Below are 26,397 nucleotides of genomic sequence, written 5' to 3' on the forward strand. Positions count from 1 at the left end.
GTGAGGTGATAAGGCAATAATTAAATCACTTGAAATTACACCTGTGCTTCTGAGAATTTATAACTGGTATAGAATTAAACTAGGCATATCTGAAGACGAATTTCTCCAGCTGAACTATTAAGTTCTTTGAGGGATCAGGTCATAAATTTAATTAAATTTTTACTTTTAAATTTTATTTTTCAATTACAGTTTACATTCAGCATTATTTTGTATTAGTTCCAGGTGTATAGTATAATGGTTAGACAATCATTTACTTTTCAGACTGCCCTCCCCGCAACATTTCAAGCACCCACCTGGCACCTTACATAGTTATTACAATATTATTGACTGCATTCCTCATGCAGAATTAGATCAAGAATTTACTATCATCTAACAGAGTATAATGAAATCAATGACATAGTATTAATGCATAACAGATTGGATTTGTAGTACAGTCAAACTTTTAAAGGTATCAATATTGTGATGTTATGCTCTCAAAAATTACCTTCCTAAAAATATTTATAGATTATCTTCCTGTGTTTTTTGGAGGGGGTTCTCTAATATTATTTCTTCTTTGCCTTGTGCTGTTCATTCACTTGCTCTGCCTAAATCAGTCTTCCTAAGACCCCCACCCCTCTTCCTCCAATCAAATGAAGTGTTTATTTACATGAATAGAAGCTCTTGTCCACAGTGGCAAAGATTAGGCTAGTTTTCCACTGAAATTATTCTGAGCTCAGCTCTGCCTCCTTGAGCAGTTTGATGTAGCATAGCATACCTAAAAGAAAATAGCAATGGAAATATCATATTGTCTCTGACATTTAAATGGTTGGAGGTTAGTTATGGAAGCATGATCCATGAATCAGGGTTCACTGCATCACCTTGGGTCTTACTTCCTCAGGCAAAGCAGATTGTCCTTACAGTTTGGCAGTAAAACAGGGTCAGGTGAAGGGAATGCCTGTCAGAAATGATTCTGTTTAGACCAGACAGTATATTGTGTTGAAGATATTTGTGGCACTTGTCAGCAAGTGTAATGTGAATATGAGAGTTTCATGGTATTTCTTTCTAATAGAGATAATGAATATAAGGACTCCAATCTTAGTGTGGTCAAACAATAGGATCTGGAAAGTTACAGCTTAAAGTGAAATGGCAAGGCAAAGGCACTTCACCTATGAGATTGCTCTGGCAAGAACACAATTCATGAATGTTAGAAGTCTACAATGTGGTGACCTTGTCTACATATATTTGCACTGGGGTTGTTAATACACAACCCACTTCTGATGAAAAATGAAACCTATGGAAGACCCTGGCCAGCAGAGTTTGCCTGTTGTGGCTGACAATGAGAATAAATGCACAGGCGACAACAATCCTGTGTGGAAAAAGGGAACAGTCACGACTACTCTCTCAAGGGGAGAGTGCCTATGGATGCCTCGGCCACTCCCTCAAGAGGGGAACACCCTGACCCTTGCCTAGACAGGCCTTTATTGTTTTGCTGGGGTCCTAACATCAGAGAAAGATTTATTGTCTATTACATAGAATATTATTGTCTACATTTTAGGTACAATCAAGGAAATGAAAATAACATGCAGAGAGGAATGGTGATGAGCTGATTAGCTCTGTCCTTGGGCAAATTCACACAAGCTTTAGATATTACCTTGAAGATAAACAATACACATTTGTTGTTTTAGACCATGGTGAGGGAGTTTTAGCAAGAGCAAGCCATAACAAGCTGTATGCACTTTCTAGGCCTGATTCCCAGGGGAAAACCTGGTTTGAAGGTCTGGCTCCTGCCCACCACTTCGTTTCTGTAGGTTTTCCATACAGAGCTGAGTCACATTTGCCAGACTTAAACAAATTGGTCCCCTACAGAAACCTAACATTATCTGAAGTCACAAGAATAATTTGGCACCTAAATAAGCATTCTAACTAAAATGTTGGGTCTCACAGTGTCAGGGAGGAAATGTGCTCATCCAATGCGATGAGCCAGTTTAAGGTGGCAGTGATGCCTCGTTAAGGTGATGATCATTAAGATGTTGATGGCAATCATCAAGAATTAGAAGAGAAAAGGTAGGATTGGAGCAAGAAAGGAAGAATGATTGGGGAGGAAAAGAAAAAGGAATTATGGAAACAGAAATATGCCCACTGTAGTTCTACAATTAACCAAGTATTTGAGGGAATGGGATAATCCGTATAATCTAATTATCCAGATAACTCAAGTGCCCATTAAAGGTACCTAAATAATTAATATTTTATCAGAATAATTTTGATCAAGTATCCTTCAAATAAGTATTACATATGTCTCTGACTTCTTAAAATATTCAAAACATAGTATTTGTCTTTTCTTGAAATGGCTCAGGTCACCATTGTGAATATTAATCACTGGCGTGATGGTTAAAAGGATAAGTTCTAATCATCTCTCTGTACTCCCTGGTTTTAAAACTCAGCTCTGTGATTACTAGTTGTGTAATTTTGGAGGAAGATCCTTAACGTCTCTGGACTTCAGCTAACCTATAAAATACGGATAAGAGTAGTTCCATCTCATAGATTTATTGTGTGGATTAAATAGGTTAATGTGCTTGTAGAGCAGCAATAACAGTACCTGGCACATCGTAAAAGCCAGTAAATTATTATTATTATTGACCATCTAAAGGTTGTTTACTGATGCATTCATTCTCATAATATTTGTAGAATAACTAGGTACCAGCATTATTCAAGGCATTTGGAAATAAAACAAAGATCCCTGCTTCTTTTTTTCAAGATTCTGTTATTTATTTTAGAGAGGGGAAGGGAGGTAGAGAAACATCAATGTATTGTTGCCTCTCACACACCCCTTACTGGGGACCTGGCCTGCAACCCAAGCACTGTCCTAACTGGGAATTGAACCAGCGACCCTTTGGTGTACAGGCTGGCACACAATCCATGGGGCCACACTTGCCAGGGCAGATCCCTGCTTCTTGTTGAACTGGAATTCTAGTAGTGTGACAGATAAAAAATAAACAAATAAATTATGTCATGTGTAATATGGTCATCACAACTGTGAAAATAGAAAAACGTAACGCAGGACAAAGGAAAATAGGAGTGCTGAGGTAGGACTGAATTTTGGAGGGGAAGGAGAGGCAGACCACAGGCTGCCCCATTAGGTTGGCAAGGGTAAGTAAGTTTTACTGAAAAGATGAGATTTAAACAAAAACTTGTATACCATATACAATAAGTAGCCCTAAACTCTATTTTGAGTCCCTATATTTGCTTTTCAAGAAACAGGGAAACTTGCTTTCCGATTCTCTGTGCATTTTTTTGGGCCCAATACATTTATGCTTAGCGGCATTTGTCTGCACAGCCAAACCAAAACAGAATGAGGATTTTTGGTCTGTGCAATGTAGGGCCACCAAGAGCATTGACAAGGCAAGTCCCTGGACCTTGAGCACCTTTCCTTGCCCTCCGCAGGGTCCAGGTTTCCTGAACTGGAAGCGGGTGTCCCTGAGATACTGCACACCAATATCCAGCACTCATCTTCAGCCCCATCCGCCTCCGTTTTACTCCACTCCGAGTGTTTAGCTGTATGCAGACTTAAGTGCCTGCGGAGGGAGGGTTTCAGGGTAGAACAGAAACCCTCTGTTGTGACGGAAATGTCCTAGAAACCCAAAGAGAGAACAAAATGTATTGCTAGCTCTCTCTTTTGAAGTTCCTTTTATCTGTATTTGATATCCGAGAGGAGACTGTGGGCAACCTGGATCCTCAATTTTATGTTCCAATTATAAACTACCCTAAAATAGTCCAGAGACAGAGTGAAGAGTCTGGCACATGTTGATCAATATATACTTATTTTATTAAGAGTATGTATAAGACACTGTTTCATAATTACTTGTCTAGTGTTACTTGAATCAATTTCCTGCCATTTCGTAGCTGTATTAATTTTGAACAAATTATTTAGCTTCTCTAAACCATAATTTTCTCTTCTATGGCAAAACAAGTGCTAATTTTCCAAACCAGTAATTTTGCTGAAAATCATTTCTATCTTGGTTCTTTAAATTAGTTGCTTTGTCACTAATTAAATAATTAATGCTCCTACCTACCAAGCATGATCATGAAGAAGTTGGTGCAGCATAAAATATTTATTTTTGTAGCGAAATGCAATGCTGTACCATAAATTTTTTCATGATGAGTGATCCAATAATTAATGATACAAATCTTTCCCTTTTTGAACTACTTGATATAGCCTTACATATTTTGGTTACATGCAGTTCAATGCTCTATAATTATATGCATTTATACATCATCACATGTCTTTTCAACAAGTTTACATGTCTCTTTAAGGACAAAAATAAACGTACTTTGTGTTTTCCATGTCAGGAACTGCGCAGGGGCTGATATTTTACTCTGCCTACCAGTTTCAGAGATGCTGGCAGAAAACACAAGACTGCTGGGTCAGAGACAAAGGCCTTCCTTACTCCAAGTACAGCTCCTGGCTTGCAGGAGCTTCACATCTGCACCAGTTTCTCTCTCCTCCTAAACCCCCTGGGTAGACCTAGGTAGATGCAAGGTACATAGTGCATTTGTATCAGTTTCCCAGTTAGGAAACCCTCATCTTTTAAAGGCAAAACAAGCCAAGCTTTGCTTCAGAAGGAGACATTACATTGACCACACTGGTCAGCACACAATCTGCCCTCTACTGCAGAGGACACTATCTCTGTGTGCACTCTATGAACACCTGTGAAAAGTTAGTCTAGAACAAAAGCCAGTGCCTCCATTTAAAGGTGTACAGAAACTCAAGAGACACATGAAGAATTGTCTCCCAACACGCTAGACCACATAGCAAGAGCACAGTAGATGTTGAAGGGAGTTAATTTGACCAGAAAATCATGAAATCATTGCTGTAAATTACATGACTATTTATGTGTACTTCATGCTGACTTTCAATTGAGTTTCTGAAGAAGATACTAATTAAGAAAGCAAATATTTGTACAAAAGATGATGCAGAAAGACACTAAGTACCACATCAAAGATAGAAATGAATGGGAACAACAAAGTTAGTTCAGTTAGTGAAGTGACAAATTATAGGAATTCCTTATTGGGAATGTTAGCAAGACTTGTGGTTAGTGGTATGCTGATGAATGTTTTACAACTGGCTTTCCAGTTAAAAAAAAGAAAAGGAAGGAAAAAAGCCCTAAATTTGTAGTATTTACTTATTTTCCTGGTCTAAGTTATCCTGCCATTGACAATTTTAAGCCACCAATATGAAGTCCCTGAAGGTGGAGTTGGGGAATGATGTCCACAATTTGTTCTTCAGAAGCATGACTCCAGATTCAGTGCACCACTGACTGCCTTGGACAGAACCAAAGTAATAGTACCAAATACCCATTTTCCTGACTCCCGCTCTTCAATATTTCAATATTCAATATTCAATATTTCAATATTCCCCCTCAGTATAATAAGGGTAATGAGTTCAGTGATAGTAGGATTTCAGGGATATACTAAATTAGATACATCTAGTCTTAGTTTATTTATTTATTTTTTTGAGAAAAATCAGAGAATGTGTTTGCATGACAGCCCTCTTGTCTTGAGTGGAATTCAGGTCAGATGCAAACTTTGCTCCCATTCCCTGTGACATTCTTATGATCAGAGGCAAAGGCCTGCTCATCCCTGACTCATTGCCTCTGGGTTGTAAGGTAAGAACCAGTAGATTACTCCTCATTGGCTTATTCACCCTCAGGACTCATTATTTTTTATAAGGTCCTAATTGTCACTGGCTCAAATGGTTTAGCTTGCATAGGAAGCAAATGAATAAGTTATAATTCCAGGCACTAATATGTTCTGTGACCATCATTTGTCACCTTTGTTCCCTTATCATATCACTTAGAATTTACAAACAAACTTGATATGCATTCTCTTTACCTCATCTCCTATGGTGAAAATATCACAAAAAGGTAAGTAGCTAAGCTCTCACTGTGTCCAGCCACCAAGGAGAGATGCATGTGATGGACAAATGCCAAGCAGACATGCACCCAAAGAAAAAATTTAGGTAGATGTGAACATTTTTGCATTAATTTCAATATTAAGAAGAATGCCCCTTTTCAAGTAACTATACTAATAAACCTCTGGCCATATCATTCTTGCCTAAATCCAGAGACTCACACATTCATTAAAAAACAATTACGAAAGCAACACATATTGAAAGCAGACCACCAGTTATGCACATAATAAGCAGCTCCTCAGAGGAGCTGAGCAGAATAAGCAAGTTCTCCCCCCTCTTTCTGCTTCTTCAGTCCCCACAGCCAAATTCCCCTAATCTCTATAGTTTGGTCCTCTCCATTCTAATTAGATCTATTTGTTTGTTTTAAATGCTGGGTTTAAAAAGTGTTTCTAGACTACTAGGTTGACAGTCTGTTAGCAGAGTTTATTACACATTATGCTAAACATAGATGGATTTGCCTCAGTTTAAATAACTATAATTACTTTGGGTTGGGTGTGTGTTTTTTAAAGCTTCATTTCAGTTCCAGTAACTGTACCTGAAAATAAAAGGCATATACCTTAATAACAAAAAAAACACTAATTCTCACCTGGCTGGGTGGCCCATTTGGTTGAAGTGTTGTCCCATACACCAAAAGGTTGCAAGTTGAATCCCTGGTGGAGGTTTTGACCCCCAGGTGGGGCACACACAGGAGGCAATTGATCAGTGTTTCTCTTTCACACCCCTCTCCCCCTCCCTTCCTCTCCCTCTCTCCCTTCCTCCCTCCCTCTCTTATACCCACCCTCTCTCCTTCCCTCTCTAAAATCAGTAAAACATATACTCTGGTGAGGATAAAGAAAACCTCACTAATTCCCTATTTAACCCCTGATTGCATTGAGTAAGTAAAATGCTTCTATTCTAAGAACAGTAGGAACAATATTTTGGTTTAAAAAATAATGATTTGTTTTTCAATTTTCAGAGGAGCATACCTGTTAGGATAATAATCTTGGTTCTAAATCCTGAGGAAGTGTTTGTTCTGTGTCTGTGAAATATGCCATTGGTACTTGAATAGGTATTGCATTGAATCTGTAAATTGCTTTGGGTAGTATGGACATTTTGATGATGTTAATTCTTCCAATCCATGAACACAGTATATGTTTCCATTTGTTTGTGTTTTCTTTGATTTCTTTCTTCAGTGTTGTATAGTTTTCTGCATACAGGTCTTTTACCTCCTTGGTTGGGTTTATTCCTAGGTATTTTATGTTTTGTCTTTGCTATATCGAATGGGATTTTTTTCTTGATTTTTGCTTCTGCTGATTCATTGTTAGTATACAAAAATGCCTTTGATTTCTGGATATTGACTTTGTAACCTGCTGTTTTGCCAAATTCATTTATTAGTTCGAGCAGTTTTTTGGTAGAGTCTATAGGATTTTCTATGTACACTGCCAGAGGGAAGAGGGGAGGGAATTTCAGGGGAAATAGGGGAGGGATTTAGAGGAACCTATATAAAGGATACATGGACAACAACTGAGAAGGGTGGAAATGGGAGGGAGGGGGGAGCACGGGGGGTGGGGTGGGATGGGAGTAATAGACAGAAAACTGTACTTGAAAAATAATTAAATAAAAAAGAGAAAAAGAGAGAAGAAAAAAGTTGTCACTGAATAAAATTAAAATTTTTTAAAAAGAGAAAAAAAAGAAAAATAAAGAAAAATACATCCTGAGGAAGACAAGAAATCTGGGGCAAATTTTTTAATTTCTAATTATTCAAGATTTTAAATGTATATGTTTATTCGCCTTAGAAAGGAGTGCCTAAAAAATAAAAGGAGTTATTCCGATCATTAACTGTATTGTTACTTACTTACTAAGTTATATGTGTGCTAATACTAATACATGTAAAATCCTATAATAAATACTAGAAATAAAATATAAATTGTGTACAGTTTCTATTTTAGAGGAGTATGTGACCTGGGAGGATGTCAGATTTGTATAAAGAATTATAGCACAATGCTTAATGTGCATTATACAAGGAATAAGTTGAGTTCAATTATAATATGGTCAAATTGGTTTTGACTACTAACTAAAGTTAAAATCATGCAGCTGAGTTGTGTTAGCTTTATACGTTTATTTTTTTTATTGACCTTATTGAAAAACTTTGGTTAATAAAATTATCTAGGTTTCAGGTGTGCAATTCTATAATACATGTGTATTGCACTGTGTGTTCACCACCCAAAGTTAAGTCTCCTTCCATCACCATTTGTCCCTCTGTACCCTCGTCTACCTCCCCCCTCCCCCTCCCTCTGGCAATCACCATACCGTTGTCTGTGTCTATGAGTTTTCTTCTTTTAATCCTTTCACCTTTTTCACTCACCCATGCTATTACAAAGGATAAGATTTCTATGTTTTTTCTTTCTTTTTTAAACTCATTTTATTGATTATGCTATTAGTTTTCCTAATTTCTCCCCCTTAATTCCTCCTCCACCCTGCAGCACCCAGCCCTACAGCATTCCCCTCCTTAGTTCATGTCCATGGGTTGTACACATAAGTTCTTTGAGTTCTCTATTTCCTCTACCATTTTTAATCTCTCCCCATCTATTTTATGCCTACCAATTATGCTTCTTCTTCCCTGTACCTTTCCCCCCTATTCCTCCCTTCCCCCTCCCCACTGAAAACCCTCCATGCGGTGTCCATTTCTCTGATTCTGTTCCTGTTCTAGTTGTTTGCTTAGTTTTTGTTTTCATTGTTTTTCTTTTCTTTTGTGTTCGATTGCTAATAACTGTGAGTTTGTCATTTTACTGTTCATATTTTTTATCTTCTATTTCTTAGATAAGTCCCTTTAACGTTTCATTTAATGGCTTGGTGATAATGAACTCCTTTAACTTGACCTTATGTGGGAAGCATTTTATCTGCCCTTCCATTCTAAAGGATAGTTTTGCTGGATAGAGTAATCTTGGATGCAGGTCCTTTTCTTTCCTGACTTCAAATACTTCTTTCTAGCCCCTTTTTGCCTGCAAGATTTCTTCTGAGGAATGAACTGATAGCTTTATGGGAACTCCTTTGTAGGTAACTATCTCCTTTCTTCTTGCTGCTTTTTAAGATTCTCTCATTATCTTTAATCTTGGGTAGCTTAATGATGATGTGCCTTGGTGTGTTCCTCTTTGGGTCCAACTTCTTTGAAATTCTCTGGGCTTTATGGAAATCTATTTTCTTCACCAGATTGGAGAAGTTTTCCTTCATATTTGTTCAAATAAGTTTTCAATTTCTTGCTGTTTTTACTCCTTTGGGCACCCCTGTAGTTCTGATATTGGGATGTTTTGGGTTGTCCCAGAGATTCCTCAGCCTTTTTTCTTCGTGTTTTTGAATTCTTGTTTCTTTATTCTGTTCTGGTTGGATGTTTCTAGCTCTTTATATTCCAAATTATTGCTTTGAGTCCTGGTTTCCTTCCTGTCACTGCTGGTTCCCTGAACATTTTCTTTATTTAATTTTGAGTATCTTTTATTTGTTTTTTTTCTCATTTTTCAACCAAACTCAATCAGTTCTGTGAGCATTTTGATTACCAAGGCTCTAAATTCTCCATCAGATAGGGTGGCTGTCTTCTCATCTCTTAGCTCTCTTTCTGAAGTTTTGCTCTGTTCTTTCATTTGGGCCCTATTTCTTTGTCTCAGCACAGCTGTTAAGTTGTAAGGGGGTGGGGCCTTGGGAATTTATCTGGGTAGCCAACCCTCCTAGCTGCACTGCAGCACTGCCTGTGTGGGAGGGGCCAGAGAGGGAACAATGCAGCTCACCTGCTCCTCTCTAGCCCACTTTCCAACGAATCCTCCTGTGAAACTGGGATGTTCTTCCACCAGGGCAACCGCCAGAGTCCACAATGGGTTCTGATTCTGTTTCCTGTTCAGCCAGCCCCACTCACTCCATCCCTCGGGTTCCTACAGGTCTGGTTTTTCTGTTTGACTATTTCTTTAATTCCTTGATTGTCAGAGCTCCATGCAGTTTGATTTTTCTGGCACTTCTGGTTGTTTATTCATTTTAGATTGGTCGTTATCCTTGTTTTGGTTGTGTGAGGAAGCAAAGGGTTTCTACCTATGCTCCCATCTTGGCTGGAACTGGGGATTTCTATGCTCTTAATGTCCTAGAGTATTCTATATGTAAATCTACTTACTATAACTTTATAAGCTTTTAATCACTTGCTCAACCCTGGACAGTCACTCTTCTGAGTACATGCATGGTTTACAGAGCAATGATTTTGGAACAACTGGATAGGTTAAGGAAGCCACTTCATAACTTGCTAAACATAACAGGTAGTTATGCTTGAAACTTCCGGAGGCGTTAGGGTATTCTCTAGTTTGATGTTGCTGGGAGTCTGCTAGCCACAGGACTTGAGATCATACATTCAGGGGTTCAGAACCCAGACAGAGCTAATAAGACAGAGAAGTCACAGACTCATAATCAGTGGACAGCAAAACATTTTATAAAAATATGATTTAAAATTCCTAGCAGAAAACACAGTCAGTAAAATTTCAGACATCCCACCTAGCAATGTTTTTGCTGATGTATCTCCTAGGGCAAGGGAAGTAAAGAAAAGAAATAAACAAATTGTACTACATCAAGTCAAAAAGTTTCTACATGGCCAAAGAAACCATCATTAAAATGAAATTGGAACTGACTCTATGGGAGAACATATTTGCCAGTGATATATCAGACAAGGGTTTAATCTTCAAAACATGTAGATAACCCATATGACTCAACTCCAGGAAGATAACTCAATGGAAAAATAGGCAAAGGACCTGAATAGATACATCTCCAGGGGGCATGCAGATGGCCCATGAAAAGATGCTCAACATCACTAGCCATCAGAGAGATGCAAATTAAAGCCACAATGAGATATCACCTCACACCAGTCAGAATGACCACCATTAATAAATCAACAAACAACAAGCTCTAGAGAGATTGTGGGAAAAAAGGACACCCTTGTGCACTGTTGGTGGCAATGCAGACTGGTGCAGCCTCTGTGGAAAACAGTATAGAATTTCCTCAAAAAACTAAGTATGAAACCATCTTTTGACCCAGTGATTCAACTGCTGGGAATATACACTAAGAATTCTAAAGCACCAGTTCAAAAGTTCACAGTGTCACTATTTACAATAGCTAAGTATTGGAAACAGCCCAGGTACCCATCAGTAGGTGAGTGGATCAAATAACTGTGGTACATATACACAAAGGAATACTATGCAGCAGAAAGAAAGAAGCCCTACTTTTCACAACAGCATGGATGGAATTGGAGAATATTATGCGAAGTGAAATAACCCAGATGGTGAAAGACAAGTGACCACATGACCTCACTTACAACTGGACCTAATGAACAAAATAAACCATCGAGTAAAATAGCATCGGAGATATGGAAACATGAAGCAGACTTATAACTGTAGAAAGGGAGAAGGGAATGGTAGAAGGAAGAGGAAGGGACTAGTCAAAGAACATGTATGAATGACTCATGGACGTGGACAATACAGAGGCATTGACTGTGGGCTAGAGGGGTGGGCTGGGTGGAGGGGGGCAAAAGGGAGAAAACTGGGACAACTGTAATAGAACAAACAATAAATAAATTAGAAATTTTAAAAACTATGTTGATAAAGATATATGATTGATAATACAATATTATTATACTCTGTCTCTGCATGTTTGATTCATTTGGAATCCTTTTAACACCCACCCACTGGTATGCAATTTGTTGACACAGTACCTGATATATATTTATTACTTTTCTAAAATTACATTTTAATTCTACTCCAAGAATTTTCCTTAAAATAATGGAACAACCATGAGCTTGACTTGGTTGCCTTACCGATGAATGAAGTGCTTCCTGAGATTCACATAGCATGAGTCTTTCTTTCTTTCTTTCTTTNGGGACAACTGTAATAGAACAAACAATAAATAAATTAGAAATTTTAAAAACTATGTTGATAAAGATATATGATTGATAATACAATATTATTATACTCTGTCTCTGCATGTTTGATTCATTTGGAATCCTTTTAACACCCACCCACTGGTATGCAATTTGTTGACACAGTACCTGGTGTATATTTATTACTTTTCTAAAATTACATTTTAATTCTACTCCAAGAATTTTCCTTAAAATAATGGAACAGCCATGAGCTTGACTTGGTTGCCTTACCGATGAATGAAGTGCTTCCTGAGATTCACATAGCATGAGTCTTTCTTTCTTTCTCTCTTTCTTTCTTTCTTTCTTTCTTTCTCTTTCTTTCTTTCTTTCTCTTTCCTTCCTTCCTTCCTTCCTTCCTTCCTTCCTTCCTTCCTTCCTTCCTTCCTTCCTTCTTTCTTTCTTCCTTTCTTTCTTTCTCTCTTCTTCTTTATTTTTCTTTTTGCCTTTTTTGGTACTATCTGTCGAAGCTAGAACACTGTACCTTTATTCTGAGGTAAATTCTGGGTCATGTTTTGTGTTTCTGTTGCCTGCATGGAGCAGACAACCTATAAAAAAAGGATTTAAGAAACACTGTCTAAGAATAAGAGGGACTTGTGCTATCAACATCTGGCAACCACTTAATGGATTTAGTCTCTGAGGTTGGTTACTATTGTACTAGTTCTCACTAGTGATTGGAGAGGGAGTGTTAAAATTTAGGGGATTAAATGTGCAGCGTCTAAAGAATGGTATAATTTAAAGGAATCTGAGGTTCACCTTTGAGAAATGCAGTTTCTTTGCTATTGAATATTTGTTTGTATTTAATTGTATTTAAATAAAGCATATTAAGAAGCTGGTCTTCATGCCCTGGCTGGTGTAGCTCAGTGGATTGAGTGCGGGCCTGTGAACCACACAATCACGGTTCAATTCCCAGTCAGGGCACATGCCTGGGTTGCAGGCCAGTTCCCAGCAGGGGACTCACAAGAGGCAACCACACACTGATGTTTCTCTCCTTCTCTCCATGCCCTCCCCTCTAAAGATGAATAAATAAAATCTTTAAAAAAATAAAAATAAAATAAAATAAAAAATCTCAAATAAAATAAAATAAGAAGCTGGTCTTCAATTAATGTATGAATAATTACACTTTATAAACTATGTATAAATGGATGCTGAGTTTTTTTCAGAGAGGAAGTACTAAGAAAATTAGCTTCAAACTAAGGAACATTAATACACACAATTTCATACTTACTAAAGCTTAGAGCCACAGAAGCATGGTTTATGAGTTTCAAACTACATTGTAAATTGAGACCCTGTGTTGTATGAATTTTAATTAAAGGGACACTTTTTTTCAAACAGTGGCAGGTGCTTAGTTATGAGCAAGTTTGGGGGCTGCATTTTAAATTTGCCTTCTGTTCTGTAGTATGTGATAGCGTCTGAGGTTAATTTAGATGCAGATAATCTTCTGGGAGGGGTAAGAAATGTTTTTGGCATAGGAAATCACAAGCCCTAGAAAAGGCTATTCTGTCTACTTGATAACAAATCTGTTAGAGGAATGAACTCCAGAAGGTACATACTGTAATTGAGTTGTTAGAAATTAATCCCTGATACCTGACATTATCCCCTCAAGCCAAACATTGAGAAAAACTTCCGAGGAGTGTTTAACAGTTGCATTTTAAGACTTTGCTTGAGCAACTCATTGTAATAACACCTAGGACCATTCAGTTGTTTCCTATGAAAATTATTTTTAATCACAGGAAATATACCTTGAAATCCCCTCTACTACAGGATAGTGAAACTTTTACATCTCTTTAAGAACAGAATCAGCTTTAAAAAACAATGTAAAGATGAACAATGAGATATTCAGCACTTTCAAAACCATATTTCAAAGAAACCAGTGCTTGAAAGAAAAAGCTGCTTAAAGTGTTAAGGAGCATTAGGGAGTGTTTAGAGGTAAAATGCCTAGAAAAGGAGAAAGTAAGTTAGTAGAATACCAAGGCTCTCTTTGACACAAGGCCATTTACTCTTTAATATATTAGAGAGTAACTAATATATAACTGTAGAAAGGGAGAAGGGAATGGTAGAGCAGCTTGACTTGGGAATTCTACCCCAGTCCATAAAGCAGAATGAAGGGGTCGAAAAATAAAGTGATGAAATCACCTCAATCAAGACCCTTATTAAGGAATCCATTACAGAATCCAGGATCACTTCAACAAATTTTTTAGACCATCTTTCTTTCTCCTATACTTGTCCTCTGATCTGTCATGAAGAGTACTGCCAGACTGGCCTTCTTAGAACATCACCTTCATCATGTTAGTCTTGTGGCTATGTACCTACAGAAATAAGGATGCAGCAGTTATGTTCAGGATGAACTAAAGATGGGGAGGAACTGGAGACAGGGAAATTGGTCATTAAAAGGTTAGTGAAGAGCATTCCAGGCATAACACAATAGAATCCACAGCAAAATTGTGGTGATCCAAATATAAAGAAATATTGCAAATGAGAGAGTATGTAAGAATGAGAGACAGAGAGGAAAAGGAGAATGGAAAAGGCTTCATACAGCTTGGATAGTGGAAGCAAAGAAGAAGAAAAAGACTGCAGTGTTGGGCCAGAGCCCTGATTATTTCTAGCTTGATGTAAATAATCTGGGTGTCTTGGGCAAGCATGTAGATTCTTTGCAGTTCAGTTTCCACATTTGTAAAATATAAGAGTGTGTGCTGGATATATAATTTCTTAGGTTGCTCAAGTTTTGCAACCAGAATTAGTTCTTATTTAGGACTTTAAACCTCTGCAACTGGGAAAGTAATGAGAGTGTAAAAAAACAGATAAATCAAAAAGAGATATCCAAAAAAATTGCAGGGGAAATTTTGGTTCTAAAAATTGATTCTAAAATGGATATCTTGGTTTGAAAGTGCTGACATGTTTGTGGAAGCAGTTAAGAATATTTTAAAAACTATTTTTGACACTCACTGTGTTCCAGGCACTCAGGATAAAAATTCTCCCTGCCTACTTCAGTGGAATCACTTCATACACAAATTTATTGTGTGAACTAGAGAAAGAATAAGGGTGGAAGCAAGATAAAGAGAATGGAGACCATATAAAAAGGATGGGCAGTTCAACACGCTAATTCACTATTTTATTAATGCATGTCCAGAATGAACAAGAAATGGAACATACAAATACTCTGTACCCCATTTAAGTTTCATTTTCTTCCTGCCTTTCACAAGAACACTATTGTCCCACTGCACATAATTTTATACATTTTTCATGTAACCATGTATGAAAACTCAACTCAAACCCATTGTTTCACCTTATGTTCAACAAAGAGACTAGTGATCACTCCAAGGCCAGAGGAACCATGGCCATACTGGTTTTATTAAGAAATGGCATGTTGGTTTCTAATGCAGTTCCCTCCAAATAGGTCATCAAGGAAATTTAGAGGACTGTATGTCATTTCCAATAAGGACAAGCATACCCTTCATGGCCATAGTTAGGAGAATCCAGGAGGAAACGGAGAGAAGACGGAGAAGTCTGGAATGATTGTTGCTGGGAGGAACTCTGTCTGAATTTCTGGAAAATTACTTGAAATGATAAAAGTATTGTTTTTCAAAGATTGGAGTTAACAGAAAAAAATAGACTTGGTTGGGACATCTGTGAGATACTTGTCAGATATTAAGTTAAATAAGTGGGAACAAGACTGTAGGTAAGACTTAAACAAGAAATAATGAGCTTAGCCAAGATGTATTATCAGGGCTGGAGTGCTGACCGAAATGGGTAAGTAGAGAGAAGTCCAGAGTGCAAAGCTGAATCAGGACAGGAAGTTAACAGAACTAGGAATACAACAGAGGAAGCAATCACAACTTTGGCTTGCGGCCCTTCTTCTTCATTCTTTTAAAAAATATTTCATTTATTAATTTTTTTAGAGATAGGGGAAGGGAAGGAGAAAGAGTGGGAGAGAAACATCAGTGTGTGGTTGCCTCTCATGTGTCCCCTACTGGGGACCTGGCCTGCAACCCAGGCATGTGCCCTAACTGGGAATTGAACCCGCGACCCTTTTGCTTCACAGGCCTGTGCTCATTCCACCGAGCTACACCAGCCAGGGCCTTTTTCATTCTTTAATGTGATAGTTACCTACATATTCACGTCCACCAGAGCCTTTGTTACTAATCCATCCTTAGTTTGAATAAATGTGATTAACCCGAGGACAGCCATGGGTCAGCACTCAATTTCAACAAATGTTCCTGTCTAAACAAATTTAAAATAAAATAATTGCCACCAATAGTTTATAATCTATTTACATCTATTATATCAATCAGTGCTCCCAACAATACTGCAGGGAAGGCAGTTTTCCACTTTCTATATGGGATAACTGAGATTTGTAAAGGTTAAAAAATATTTACTGTGTCTAATAACTAGGTCTTATCTTCTTCCTGCAACTGTCTTTGCCTACTAACCCCTTCAGTGTGAGCTCCTTGACTTTTCCCCTGGTCCTTGGGCTTCTGTCTTTCTTTTCCCAGATATATTTTTTAAATTTTTAATATATTCTATTGATTATGCTATTACAGTTTTTCCATTCCCCCCACTCTATTCCCCTCCACCCTGCATACCACCTCCCACCCACATTCCCCTGCTTTAGTTCATGTCCATGCATTGTACATATAATCTCTTTGGCTTCTACATTTCCTATACTTTTCTTAACCTCCTCCCAATTTCTACCTACCATTTATGCTTCTTATTCCCTGTACTTGTTCCCCCTTTCTCCCTCTCCCCAGCTGATAACCCTTCATGTGATCTCCATTTCTGTGGTTCTGTTCCTGTTGCAGTTGTTTGCTGTTTGTTTTTGTTTTTGTTTTCTTTAGATTGAGTGTTTTTCTTTTTTAATATATTTTATTGATTATGCCATTCAGTTGTCCTATTCCCCCCCTTCATTCCCCTTCACCCTGCACACCCCTTTCCCACCATTCCCCCCTTTAGTTTATGTCCCCGTGTCTCAAGTTCTTTAGATTCTGTATTTCCCATACTACCTTGCCCTCCCCCTATCTATTTTCTACCTACTGTCTATGCTATTTTCTGTACCTTCTCCCCCCTTCTCCTCCTCCCACTCCCCTGTTACTAATCCTCCATGCATTCTTCATTTCTATGGTTCCACTCCTGATCTAGCTGTCCCCTTGGTTTGCTTTTGTTTTATGTGTTGTTGTTAATAACTGCGAGTTTGCTGTTCTTTCACTGTTCGTATTTTTTATCTTTTTCTTAGATAAGTCCCTTTAGCATTTCATATAATAAGGGCTTGGTGATGATGAACTCCTTGAATTTGATCTTATCTGAGAAGCACTTTATCTGCCCTTCCATTCTAAATGAAAGCTTTGCTAAATAGAACAATCTTGGATGTAGGTCTTTGGATTTCATGACTTGGAATACTTCTTTCCAGCCCCTTCTTGCCTGTTCTCTTTTGAGAAATCCGCTGACAGTCTGATGGGAACTCCTTTGTAGGTAACTGTCTCCTTTTTGCTTGCTGCTTTTAAGATTCTATCCTTATCTTTCATCTTGGCTAATGTAATTATGATGTATCTTGCTGTGTGCTTCCTTGGGTCCAACTTCTTTAGGAGACTCTGAGCTTCCTGAATTTCCTGGAAATCTATTTCCTTTGCCAGATTGGGGAAGTTGTCCTTTATTATTTGTACAAATAAGTTTTCCACTTCTCACTCTTCCTCTCCGCCTTCTGGTACCCCTATAATTCGGATGTTGAAACGTTTCAAGATGTCCTGGAAGTTCCTAAGCCTCTCCTCATTTTTTTGAATTCTTGTTTCTTCCTTCTTTTCTGTTTGGTCATTTTCTTCTTCCTTCTTGTCCACTCCCTTGATTTGAGTCCCAGTTTCCTTTCCATCACTATTGGTTTCCTGTGCATTTCCCTTCATTTCAATTAGTGTAGCCTTTAATTGTTCCTCGAATTTCTGACTAAAATCAACCAGTTCTGTGAGCATCCTGATCACCAGTATTTTGAACTGTGCATCTGATAGGTTGGCTATTTTTTGTTTCCTTAGAGTTATCGGCTCTGGGGCTTTGAGTTCTTCTTGGGACAACTAAGTTGCTGGGTTGTGACACTGTGTGTGGGGGCAGGGTCAAAGAGGGGCAATGGCAGTCCCCTCTGCTGCTTCCCGTGCTGGGGCCTGAGTGGTCTGTCTCACTGCTCGCTCCTTTGCCTAGTTTATCTGCACGAGGATGTGTGACCAAAGTCAGCCTGCCACCTTGCACCCTTACTGGGCTTGCCCGTCGCAACCCCACACTTGAGATCTGCCAACCGATGATGGAGCTCCTGGGTCCCTGGGTCGGTCTGGCTGAGTTTCCCTGTGCAATTCCGCTGTGCCAGTCACTGGCTCCGCCCCTCTTACCGGTCTGGCTGAATGGTTCATTGTCGTTGGACTTCCGTATAGTTCAATTTTCTGTGTTTTGGCTGCGTTTTTGTTACTAAAACTTTGTTGTCTTTAAACTTGGTTGTGTGAGGAGGCACAATGTTTCCACCTATGCCTCTATCTTGGCCGGAAGTCCTAGATTCAGTTTTTGATAGTTGTGAGTTTGTTGTCATTTTACTGTTCACAATTTTGATCTTATTTTTGTAGATAAGTCCCTTTAGCATTTCATATGCTTCTCAGATATTATTTTAAAGATAACAATCTTTAAAAAAAGAAACAAGACCATAGTTTCTTTAATGTCTAATCTCTCTGGCATCAAGGCCTGTATACTACAACCTCTACATTCTCCACCGCTACATGCATGAGTTGGTTCTAGGGAAATAAAGTGGAGTAATATTTTTGTCTCATTTTTTGGAAGTGTATTCTAGTGGGGACAGCCATGTAAACAAATGAACAGAATGCAGTTTCACACAGGTTGTGGCAGAAGACTTAGAAAAACTGTTCTCACTTTTCTGCTCCAGTTCAAACAAAAAGTAGCACATCCTCCTGTCAGTAACATGTACTGTTTAACCCATGTGGCTGCTGAGGAGCCCGTCTTTGAGGGGGGAGCCATGATTCTCCCCTCTCCTCCTTTTGCTAAGATTGACGGCCCACCAGCATCAAAATCCACAGCATAATTCTCTGCTTCTTGGAACAAAAGGGCCAATAAGAGAACACTCACATAATTTAAATCACCAGTGCTTCTGAAGACTTAAAGGACAATAACTTGAAAAAAGGTCCAAACATTGACAATTCTGATTCAAAGAATATTTCTAAAAACTTTGATTCTGGATGAGAAGTTTAAGGAATAACTATTCTGTTTATATACATCTTTTTATGTGCAGAAACATATGATTGATATATATCAGAAATCTATGTCATAGATGAAATCAGTTTAAGAGGGTCCTTAAATAAGGATAAAATTTAAATTCCAATTGCTAAGAAGGCATGGCACCAAGGGATTAATTTCATTTTTTTCATAATGGTTTAGCTGTATTCTACAACAGATGGTGTTTTAGTTGTGATGAAATATGGAATTAAAAAACTTTTAGTTATGTCGGGAGTGAGACATCAGTTACACAAATGCAAGTATGCATTGTTGACAAAAATAGATATAAAAAAGGTTAAATAAGAGGAAAAGAACATCTCCTAAATAACATAATGTAATGCACAGCAGGTAAATAATAAAGTATATAATGATCATGAGGAAAATTGTATTAACATGTATGTGAAATATACAATGTTAAGCAAAAAAGCAGATTATTGTGTTTTACAATTAATTAAATAAATACAGAGTTATTTTTTAAAGTCTGAAGGAGAACACAGCAGAAGGATTATAGGAAAGGGATTTAGGATAACTTATTATTAATCTTTTACTATGACTTAATGTTCCACAGGGCTAAAAAAAAGAAAAAAGATTAGTTACATAGCTAATCTAATAATAATAGATTGCTCAATAATTGCCCAGTACTTGTCTTGGAGACATGAAAATAAGCAGAAACATGATGATTTATTTTCTTTTAGGGCTATAGTCTTCAGTCTTCCTTGGGTTTAAACAGTCTACCAATTTTCTGATTTCTAATGAAAATTAGCTAGTCTAAGAATACTACTGATTAACCATCAACCATCCACTTATGGAAATAGCACACCTTTGTCCCATAATCAGAAAGATCTAACTTTGGAAAATTTGCTTGGTAGATTTCACACAGTATTCCCCTGGTGCCACTGAGAATTCTTTTCCAATATATACATCTAGTACCTTGTCAGATCAGTGTTAGATGAAAATAATGATATGTACTTAGTAAACTTAGCTTCCACCTCATCTACCTAAATATCAGATACCTTGAAATGTACAGAATATATGTCCTTTAGATAATATATATTGTATTTGTTCTATAACAAAATGATTAACTGAACTTGAGTCAAAATATATAGCAATGTACTTTTATATCTCAGATTTTATTAAACGAGTGATCTCCTTTTAATATAATTATGCAAAGAACTGAGAAATAAAGCCATAAAAACATATTAAGACTGGGTAATAGATTAAATGTTGAATTAGGATGCATCTTAATTTAGCCTATAAAATTGTAGCCATATTGTCAAATTATGTGATCATTGACTTTCCACATATGTAGATCTCTTGTCTTTTTTATCCCATTCATTATCCATATGCCTAAAGACTCCTGTTTTTTGTTTGTTTGTTTGTTTTGTTTTTAGGGGGTACACCTGAGTAGCTGGGAATGAGCTATTTGGGAAGGATTGGTAGTATTTTACACAGTGATAACACCATTTCGGAAATAAGTTGACATTTTTTCAAATAATTAACTTCTAGATCAACTGCAACAGGCCTCTTCTTTCCTCGTAACAAAAAAAGTTTTAGGTTTTAAGAATATGAGTTTTGAGGTAAAACAGTGCTACAATGGAAATTAAACTGCCATATAGTTCTAGGCCTGGGCAAAGTACTTAATGTTAGTTTCATTAAAAGTAAAATGGGGTTAATTGTAAGTCTCAATTCATCTTATTTTTGTAACATGAACCAATCCAATCATGTAAAAATGGTTATGATGAGCCAGAGAGGTTGAGTTCTGATCCTGCCACTGCTATCTCTGACTTAGATAATGACCTTGGAGATGATTCAGAACTATTCCATGCCTCTGTTTCCTCATTCATAAAATGAGAAAGAATTTTACTTATATCTCATTGATTTTTTGAGAATTAAATGAGCTAACACATCTAAAGATTGGCTATAAGAGCTAACATTATATTTGGCTCCAGGTAGACATCACACAGAGATTGGCTATGCTTGGCTAGTTGGCTGCCTACCAGTAGGGACAGCTTAATCCAATAAACTAGACCAAAAAGGGCTGTACAAATGGCCTTCACAGAATCAGATCTTACCCTCACATTTATTTGTCTGCTATTGTCTACATGGATGCCTCCTTCGTGCCTTCTCATCATTGAGCTTAGGTAATTTCCTCTGGGTCTTAACTCATATCCACAAACTTGATCTCTTGCCTGGAAGGTCAGTGATTGAGACATACTTAATCTACTGATATTTTCAGTCTTCACCATGTGTTGTTATTCAGTCTGTCCAAGATCTCTCCTGATTAGGAAGCCTCTCAATAAATATTATGCAAATATTTTATATTTGTGTAGAGCCTCACAGTATTTACCAAGCTCTTCTCTACTTTTTTAAATTTCGGTTTGCTTAATTATTACCTTATAGATAAGCTTATGAAAGTACAGTTAGACAATGTTCTCATAGTAATGATGAAAATGTAAAATTATAGGAAACACAAGCCAATAAAGTACTTTTTTACAAAAAAATTATTGTTCAATTGCAGTTGTCCCTTCTTTTTCCCCATTGTTTACTGTACCTTTTCCCTTGCCCCAGTACAAAAGCACCCCCCCCCATTGTCCATGCCCATGAGTCCTCTATTTATGTTCCTTTGCTTGCTCCTTCCCCTTCTTTCTGCCATTATCCTCCTCCCCTCTCCCTTCTGGTCACTGTCAGCCAAATCTCTGGTTCTATTTGTTTGCTCATTTGTTTGTTTTATTGATTACATTCCACTTACAGGTGACATCATATGGTACTTGTCTTTCACCACCTGGCTTATTTCACAGAGCATAATGATCTCCAGTTTCACCCATGCTGTTGCAAAGGGTAGAAGCTCCTTCTTTCTGCTGGGTAGTATTCCATTGGGTAAATGTACCACAGCTTTTTGATCCACTCATCTGCTGATGGGCACTTATGTTGTTTCCAGCACTTGGCTATTGTAAATTCTGTTGCTATGAACATTGGGGTGCATAGGGTCTTTTGATTTGGTATTCAGGATTCTTAGGGTATAGTCCCAGCACTGAAATCACTGGGTTTAAAGGCGGTTCCATCTTTCATTTTTTGAGGAAATTCCATACTGTTCTCCATGGTGCATTTTCACCAACAGCGCACTAGGGTTTCCTTTTCACCACATCCTCACCAGCACTTGTTGTTTGTTGATTTATTAATGATGGCCATTCTGACAGGTGTGAAGTGGTATCTTATTGTGGTTTTAATTTGCATCTCTCTAATGGCTAGTGATGTTGAGCATTTTTTCACGTGTCTATGGGCCCTCTGTATGTCCTCCTTAGAGAAGTGTCTGTTCAAGTCCTTTGCCTATTTTTTTAATTAGATTGCTCATCTTCCTGGTGTGGAGTCATGTGAGTTTGATAAAGAACACTTTTAAAGATATTGGAAAGTTAAGAGAATGTTTACCTACATTGCAGTTTTACAAATTACAAAATATATATTCAACTGATTGCTAAATTTATGAGTCTATAAGGTTTCTCAAGATTCTGGGAACACTTATGAATTTGAATTAAGTTCCATAAGAAGAACAACATAAAGAAAAGAAATTATTGATAACATGAAAAAATAAAATTCATATAACATTTTGCAGTTTATAAATCACTTTCCCAACTGTTATCACAATTCATTCTCTCTTTACATAATTATTAAAGTCACATTATTTAGGAATCAAAACATTTCAAAACACTTGAAGGCAGTTAGTATGATTTCAGTGTAATGTGGAGGAAGGACATTTATTAATGCATGCTTTATGCCGTTATTAATTCTGTTCACTGAGGGGAGAAAGTAGAAACTGCTTGGAATCAGAGCCTTAGATTAGAGCAAATAAAACTGGAAAAATCCTTTCCTTCTGTGAACAGAAATCCATTCACATAATCCTTCTCTCCTTTACTTGATTTGTGGAATGTGTGAGGTTAAGCATGAACTGTCAGGGAGAGGGGAAAAATATGGGAAGAGACTAGGAGGAAAGCAAGAAGTTACACTCAAGAGAGTTTGGTTCATTGTCTGAAGATGGGTATTGAGAAGGCAAAACATAAGTTCATGGCTCTTTCCCCCATCTCCACTCTGCAGTTTCTTGCATTTCACAAGAGCTCCATGCTAATGATTCTTTTTCTGTAACCCCAATTCTTGATCTTTAACTGTCATGTAACCTTTACAGCACTTGACCTAGAGAAAATTAATTGGCATTATTCTGGCATGATGGAAACTGCATTAATTCCTTTCTCATAGGATCAGTGGTGGGCAGTATCTTAACGTCATGTCCCCCTACCACACACAATGTCTTCCAGTCTCTTTTCTCCTTCCCTCTCTTCTTTTTTGCTTCTTCCTTGATCTCTTCAAGAAAAAATACTTTTTTTCCTGCATTCCATGATCTAAACTAAAAGTAACTCTTAGTTGGAGTACATAACCTTAAGCATAATTTGTTCATATTGACATGTTTTTTACTCACATTGAATGGCTTTAATATGTCACATTTATCACTGCATGTGATCCTTGTTTTAAAACATATAAGTTATGGCATTATTATCATTTTTATCTTTGTCAATATTCTTCTTTTATTAATATTTTACATGAGTTATATGATGCATTTAAAAATTGTCCAAGACCATGAAGCTAATAATTAATACAACCAGAGTGTTAGAGTTAAGACCATGGCTACTAAGAAAAATCCAATAAAACAAAGGTTTCCTAATTAAGCCAAGCAGCAAGAACAAAGAGGCCATGCCTTTCAGTGGAAAACTGGACTATAAAATGGTATAGTAGCCTGTCCCAAAGGCAGAGCCGCCCAGCCAACAACCAGAGGTATGAATTGTGTTGTTTCTAATGAAAAGGCTGACTCTAAGCTGGAGGTTAGCAAGAGTTTTGTAGTTTAGTGTGAGCACACAGAGAAGCTATCAGCTATGATTTTAGCACTGTTTTGGTTGTATAAAAAGACTAGCTTTGATGCAATAAAAATCAAATTCAGTGTATTAAATTCATTTTTAATAAATGTAAATGTTAATATAGTCTAAAATTACTTTAAATTTTAAAAATGGCATACTTAAAATATTAAACATTACCAAACTTATAACATTGTCTTAAGAGTCTTCTTTTTTTCTCTCACCTAATTTCACTCCAAAGAGGTAACTATGATTATTAATTTGCTAAATATCTTTCTAGATATTTTCTGTGCCTATATAAACACATACATATGAAATCATACAAAACTCACTAATATGCACATTTGTTATTTTCACCTCATGTACTATGAGTATTTTTTCATAGAGACCCAAAGATTTGCCTCATCCACTTTAATTATTGTGTTCTTCCCATTGTAGAATATGCTGTAACTCATTTAGTCAATATATTATTGCTGCCTCTTTAGGTTATAGAGCTTTTGTTGTTATTACAAAAAAATTGCAGTGAATATTCTTCTATAATAAATTATTTTAATATTGGGTATTTATCTGTGGATAAAGTCAAATAAGTAGAAATTCTTGTATAAAAGCAATCACTAATATTTTCAATGGATCTGTATCCTGGAGGTGCAGCTTTGCAGTTTAAGCTGTGAAGATTAAGTGCACACACAATGGTATTTTTACAATAAAAGTATATTTTTATACTGTAGGCAGACCAAGCTTGCACCAAGTGATTTGGTACGAAATTCTATATACCTGACAATTTTGATTATCCTCTCTGTGAAATTGACAATAAGACAGTATGTCAAACCAGACCATGTATATTTGTATTTTTAATTTTATATATATATATATTTTTTAATTTTTCAGTGTACTCACTGAAGTCATTCCTTTTTTCCTCCTCCAGGGCTGGGCGGGGACTTTATGGTATTGACAGTATGCCAGATCTCCGCAGGAAAAAAACTTTGCCTATTGTACGAGATGTGGTAAGTCGCTTCTGTTGAATTCTTTCTAATTGCACGTGTTGCCCATGCCTTTGTTAGATGTCATATTATCCTCCTCATTAAGTACATGGCCTGTAAGCATTTCATAGAATAGAACATGTAAAAAGCTGGATTCTAGCAAGAGTTCTATTTAGTATTTCTTTAAAATACTATTTAGTATTTTAGATGGAGAGAACAACTCTACCCTTTTGTCAGCTCTAGATATTAGCCAAAGTCACAAATGGAATTAAAATGACCCTATAATTGAGCAAAAAGCAGTCCTGCAGTCGGCCAAGCAAGCTGCGGCAACTGGGCCTTTTTGTGTTTGGTGTTATGAATGACCACAAGTTTAACGTGCCGTTTAAGGCTTGATTTGATCTGCTTCACCTTAACTCAGTAGACTTTAGCACTTATAAAGCAAGTAAATAATATTCCTTATTTTATTCTATATTAAGATAAAGTCTAGCCAAATTAATAAATTCTTCCACTGTCATAAGAAGACCATGGCTTCAAGTCATTATAAATTTTATTAGCCCTGAACATAACTCTGAATAACTCAAGCTATCCTTCTAATGAGATATGCTGGGGAACAGCTGGAGGTACAAAAAATTAATAATGGTCTGTATTATATTATAAAGGCAAATAGTCTATCAGCATGAAAAAGAGTATTTTGTCTCATGCAGCATGTCTTCACATTTTTTTCTAGAGGTAAATTAATACTTAAATTATGGCTTAATTTATAGGCTTAACTTATAGGCTTAATACTTTATGATATAAAATTAAAATTTCTCCCAGAGGAACCAAAATTTCTGGATATCAGTAACTTTTAATTTTGTTATGAAAACCTTCATCTGAAAGCCATCACTTTAGTTAGCTCAGAATCTTGCCATTATAGTGTGGATGTTCTTTTAACATGTGAGGTGTATGTTATGTCATTATACTATTTTCTCACCTTTCTTATGTCTACTTATTCACACTTTGTTTTCTCTGACGCATGGAATCTTCAGGCCATGGTAAGTGATTATTTATTTATTTAATTAAATTTGCCAATTTTCTCAAATGTAAAATACATTATGCATGAGATAAAAGGGGACAAGACGGGGAAATAAAAAGAGATATACAAATATAATAAGTTTTGGTTCTCTAAGAATTTTACATCTAGTTCAATTATGAGAGACAGACTAACTTAGGCAAACAGGTACAAAAACAGACTAAAATAAAAAAAAACTTATTTTAGGGACAGCAGTTGACTGGGTTGGAAGATCATCTTGTATAAACCCTAGGATGTGGGCCCTACATAGGTTTACACAGTAAAGGTGCAAATGGGTGTAGAGCAACTTCTTCACTTCAGCTAGTATTGAACTTGAACTGTGTGAATGGCTT

At 36.9% G+C, this 26,397-nt stretch overlaps 1 protein-coding gene across 1 annotated transcript in view; it reads left to right on the forward strand.

Moving 5' to 3' along the window:
* The window catches only part of UNC13C (unc-13 homolog C), a 511,573-nt gene that overhangs the window by 153,006 nt on the left and 332,170 nt on the right, over nucleotides 1-26,397 (forward strand). The window contains exons 4-5 of the mRNA XM_037053932.1: nucleotides 24,939-25,017; nucleotides 26,022-26,027. Coding sequence (XP_036909827.1) covers nucleotides 24,939-25,017; nucleotides 26,022-26,027 — 85 coding nt within the window. The remainder of the gene's footprint in view (nucleotides 1-24,938; nucleotides 25,018-26,021; nucleotides 26,028-26,397) is intronic.

This window comes from Sturnira hondurensis, unplaced genomic scaffold (genome assembly GCF_014824575.4).
Source record: "Sturnira hondurensis isolate 20B ecotype Veracruz unplaced genomic scaffold, ASM1482457v3 Scaffold0008196, whole genome shotgun sequence".
NCBI lineage: Eukaryota > Metazoa > Chordata > Mammalia > Chiroptera > Phyllostomidae > Sturnira > Sturnira hondurensis.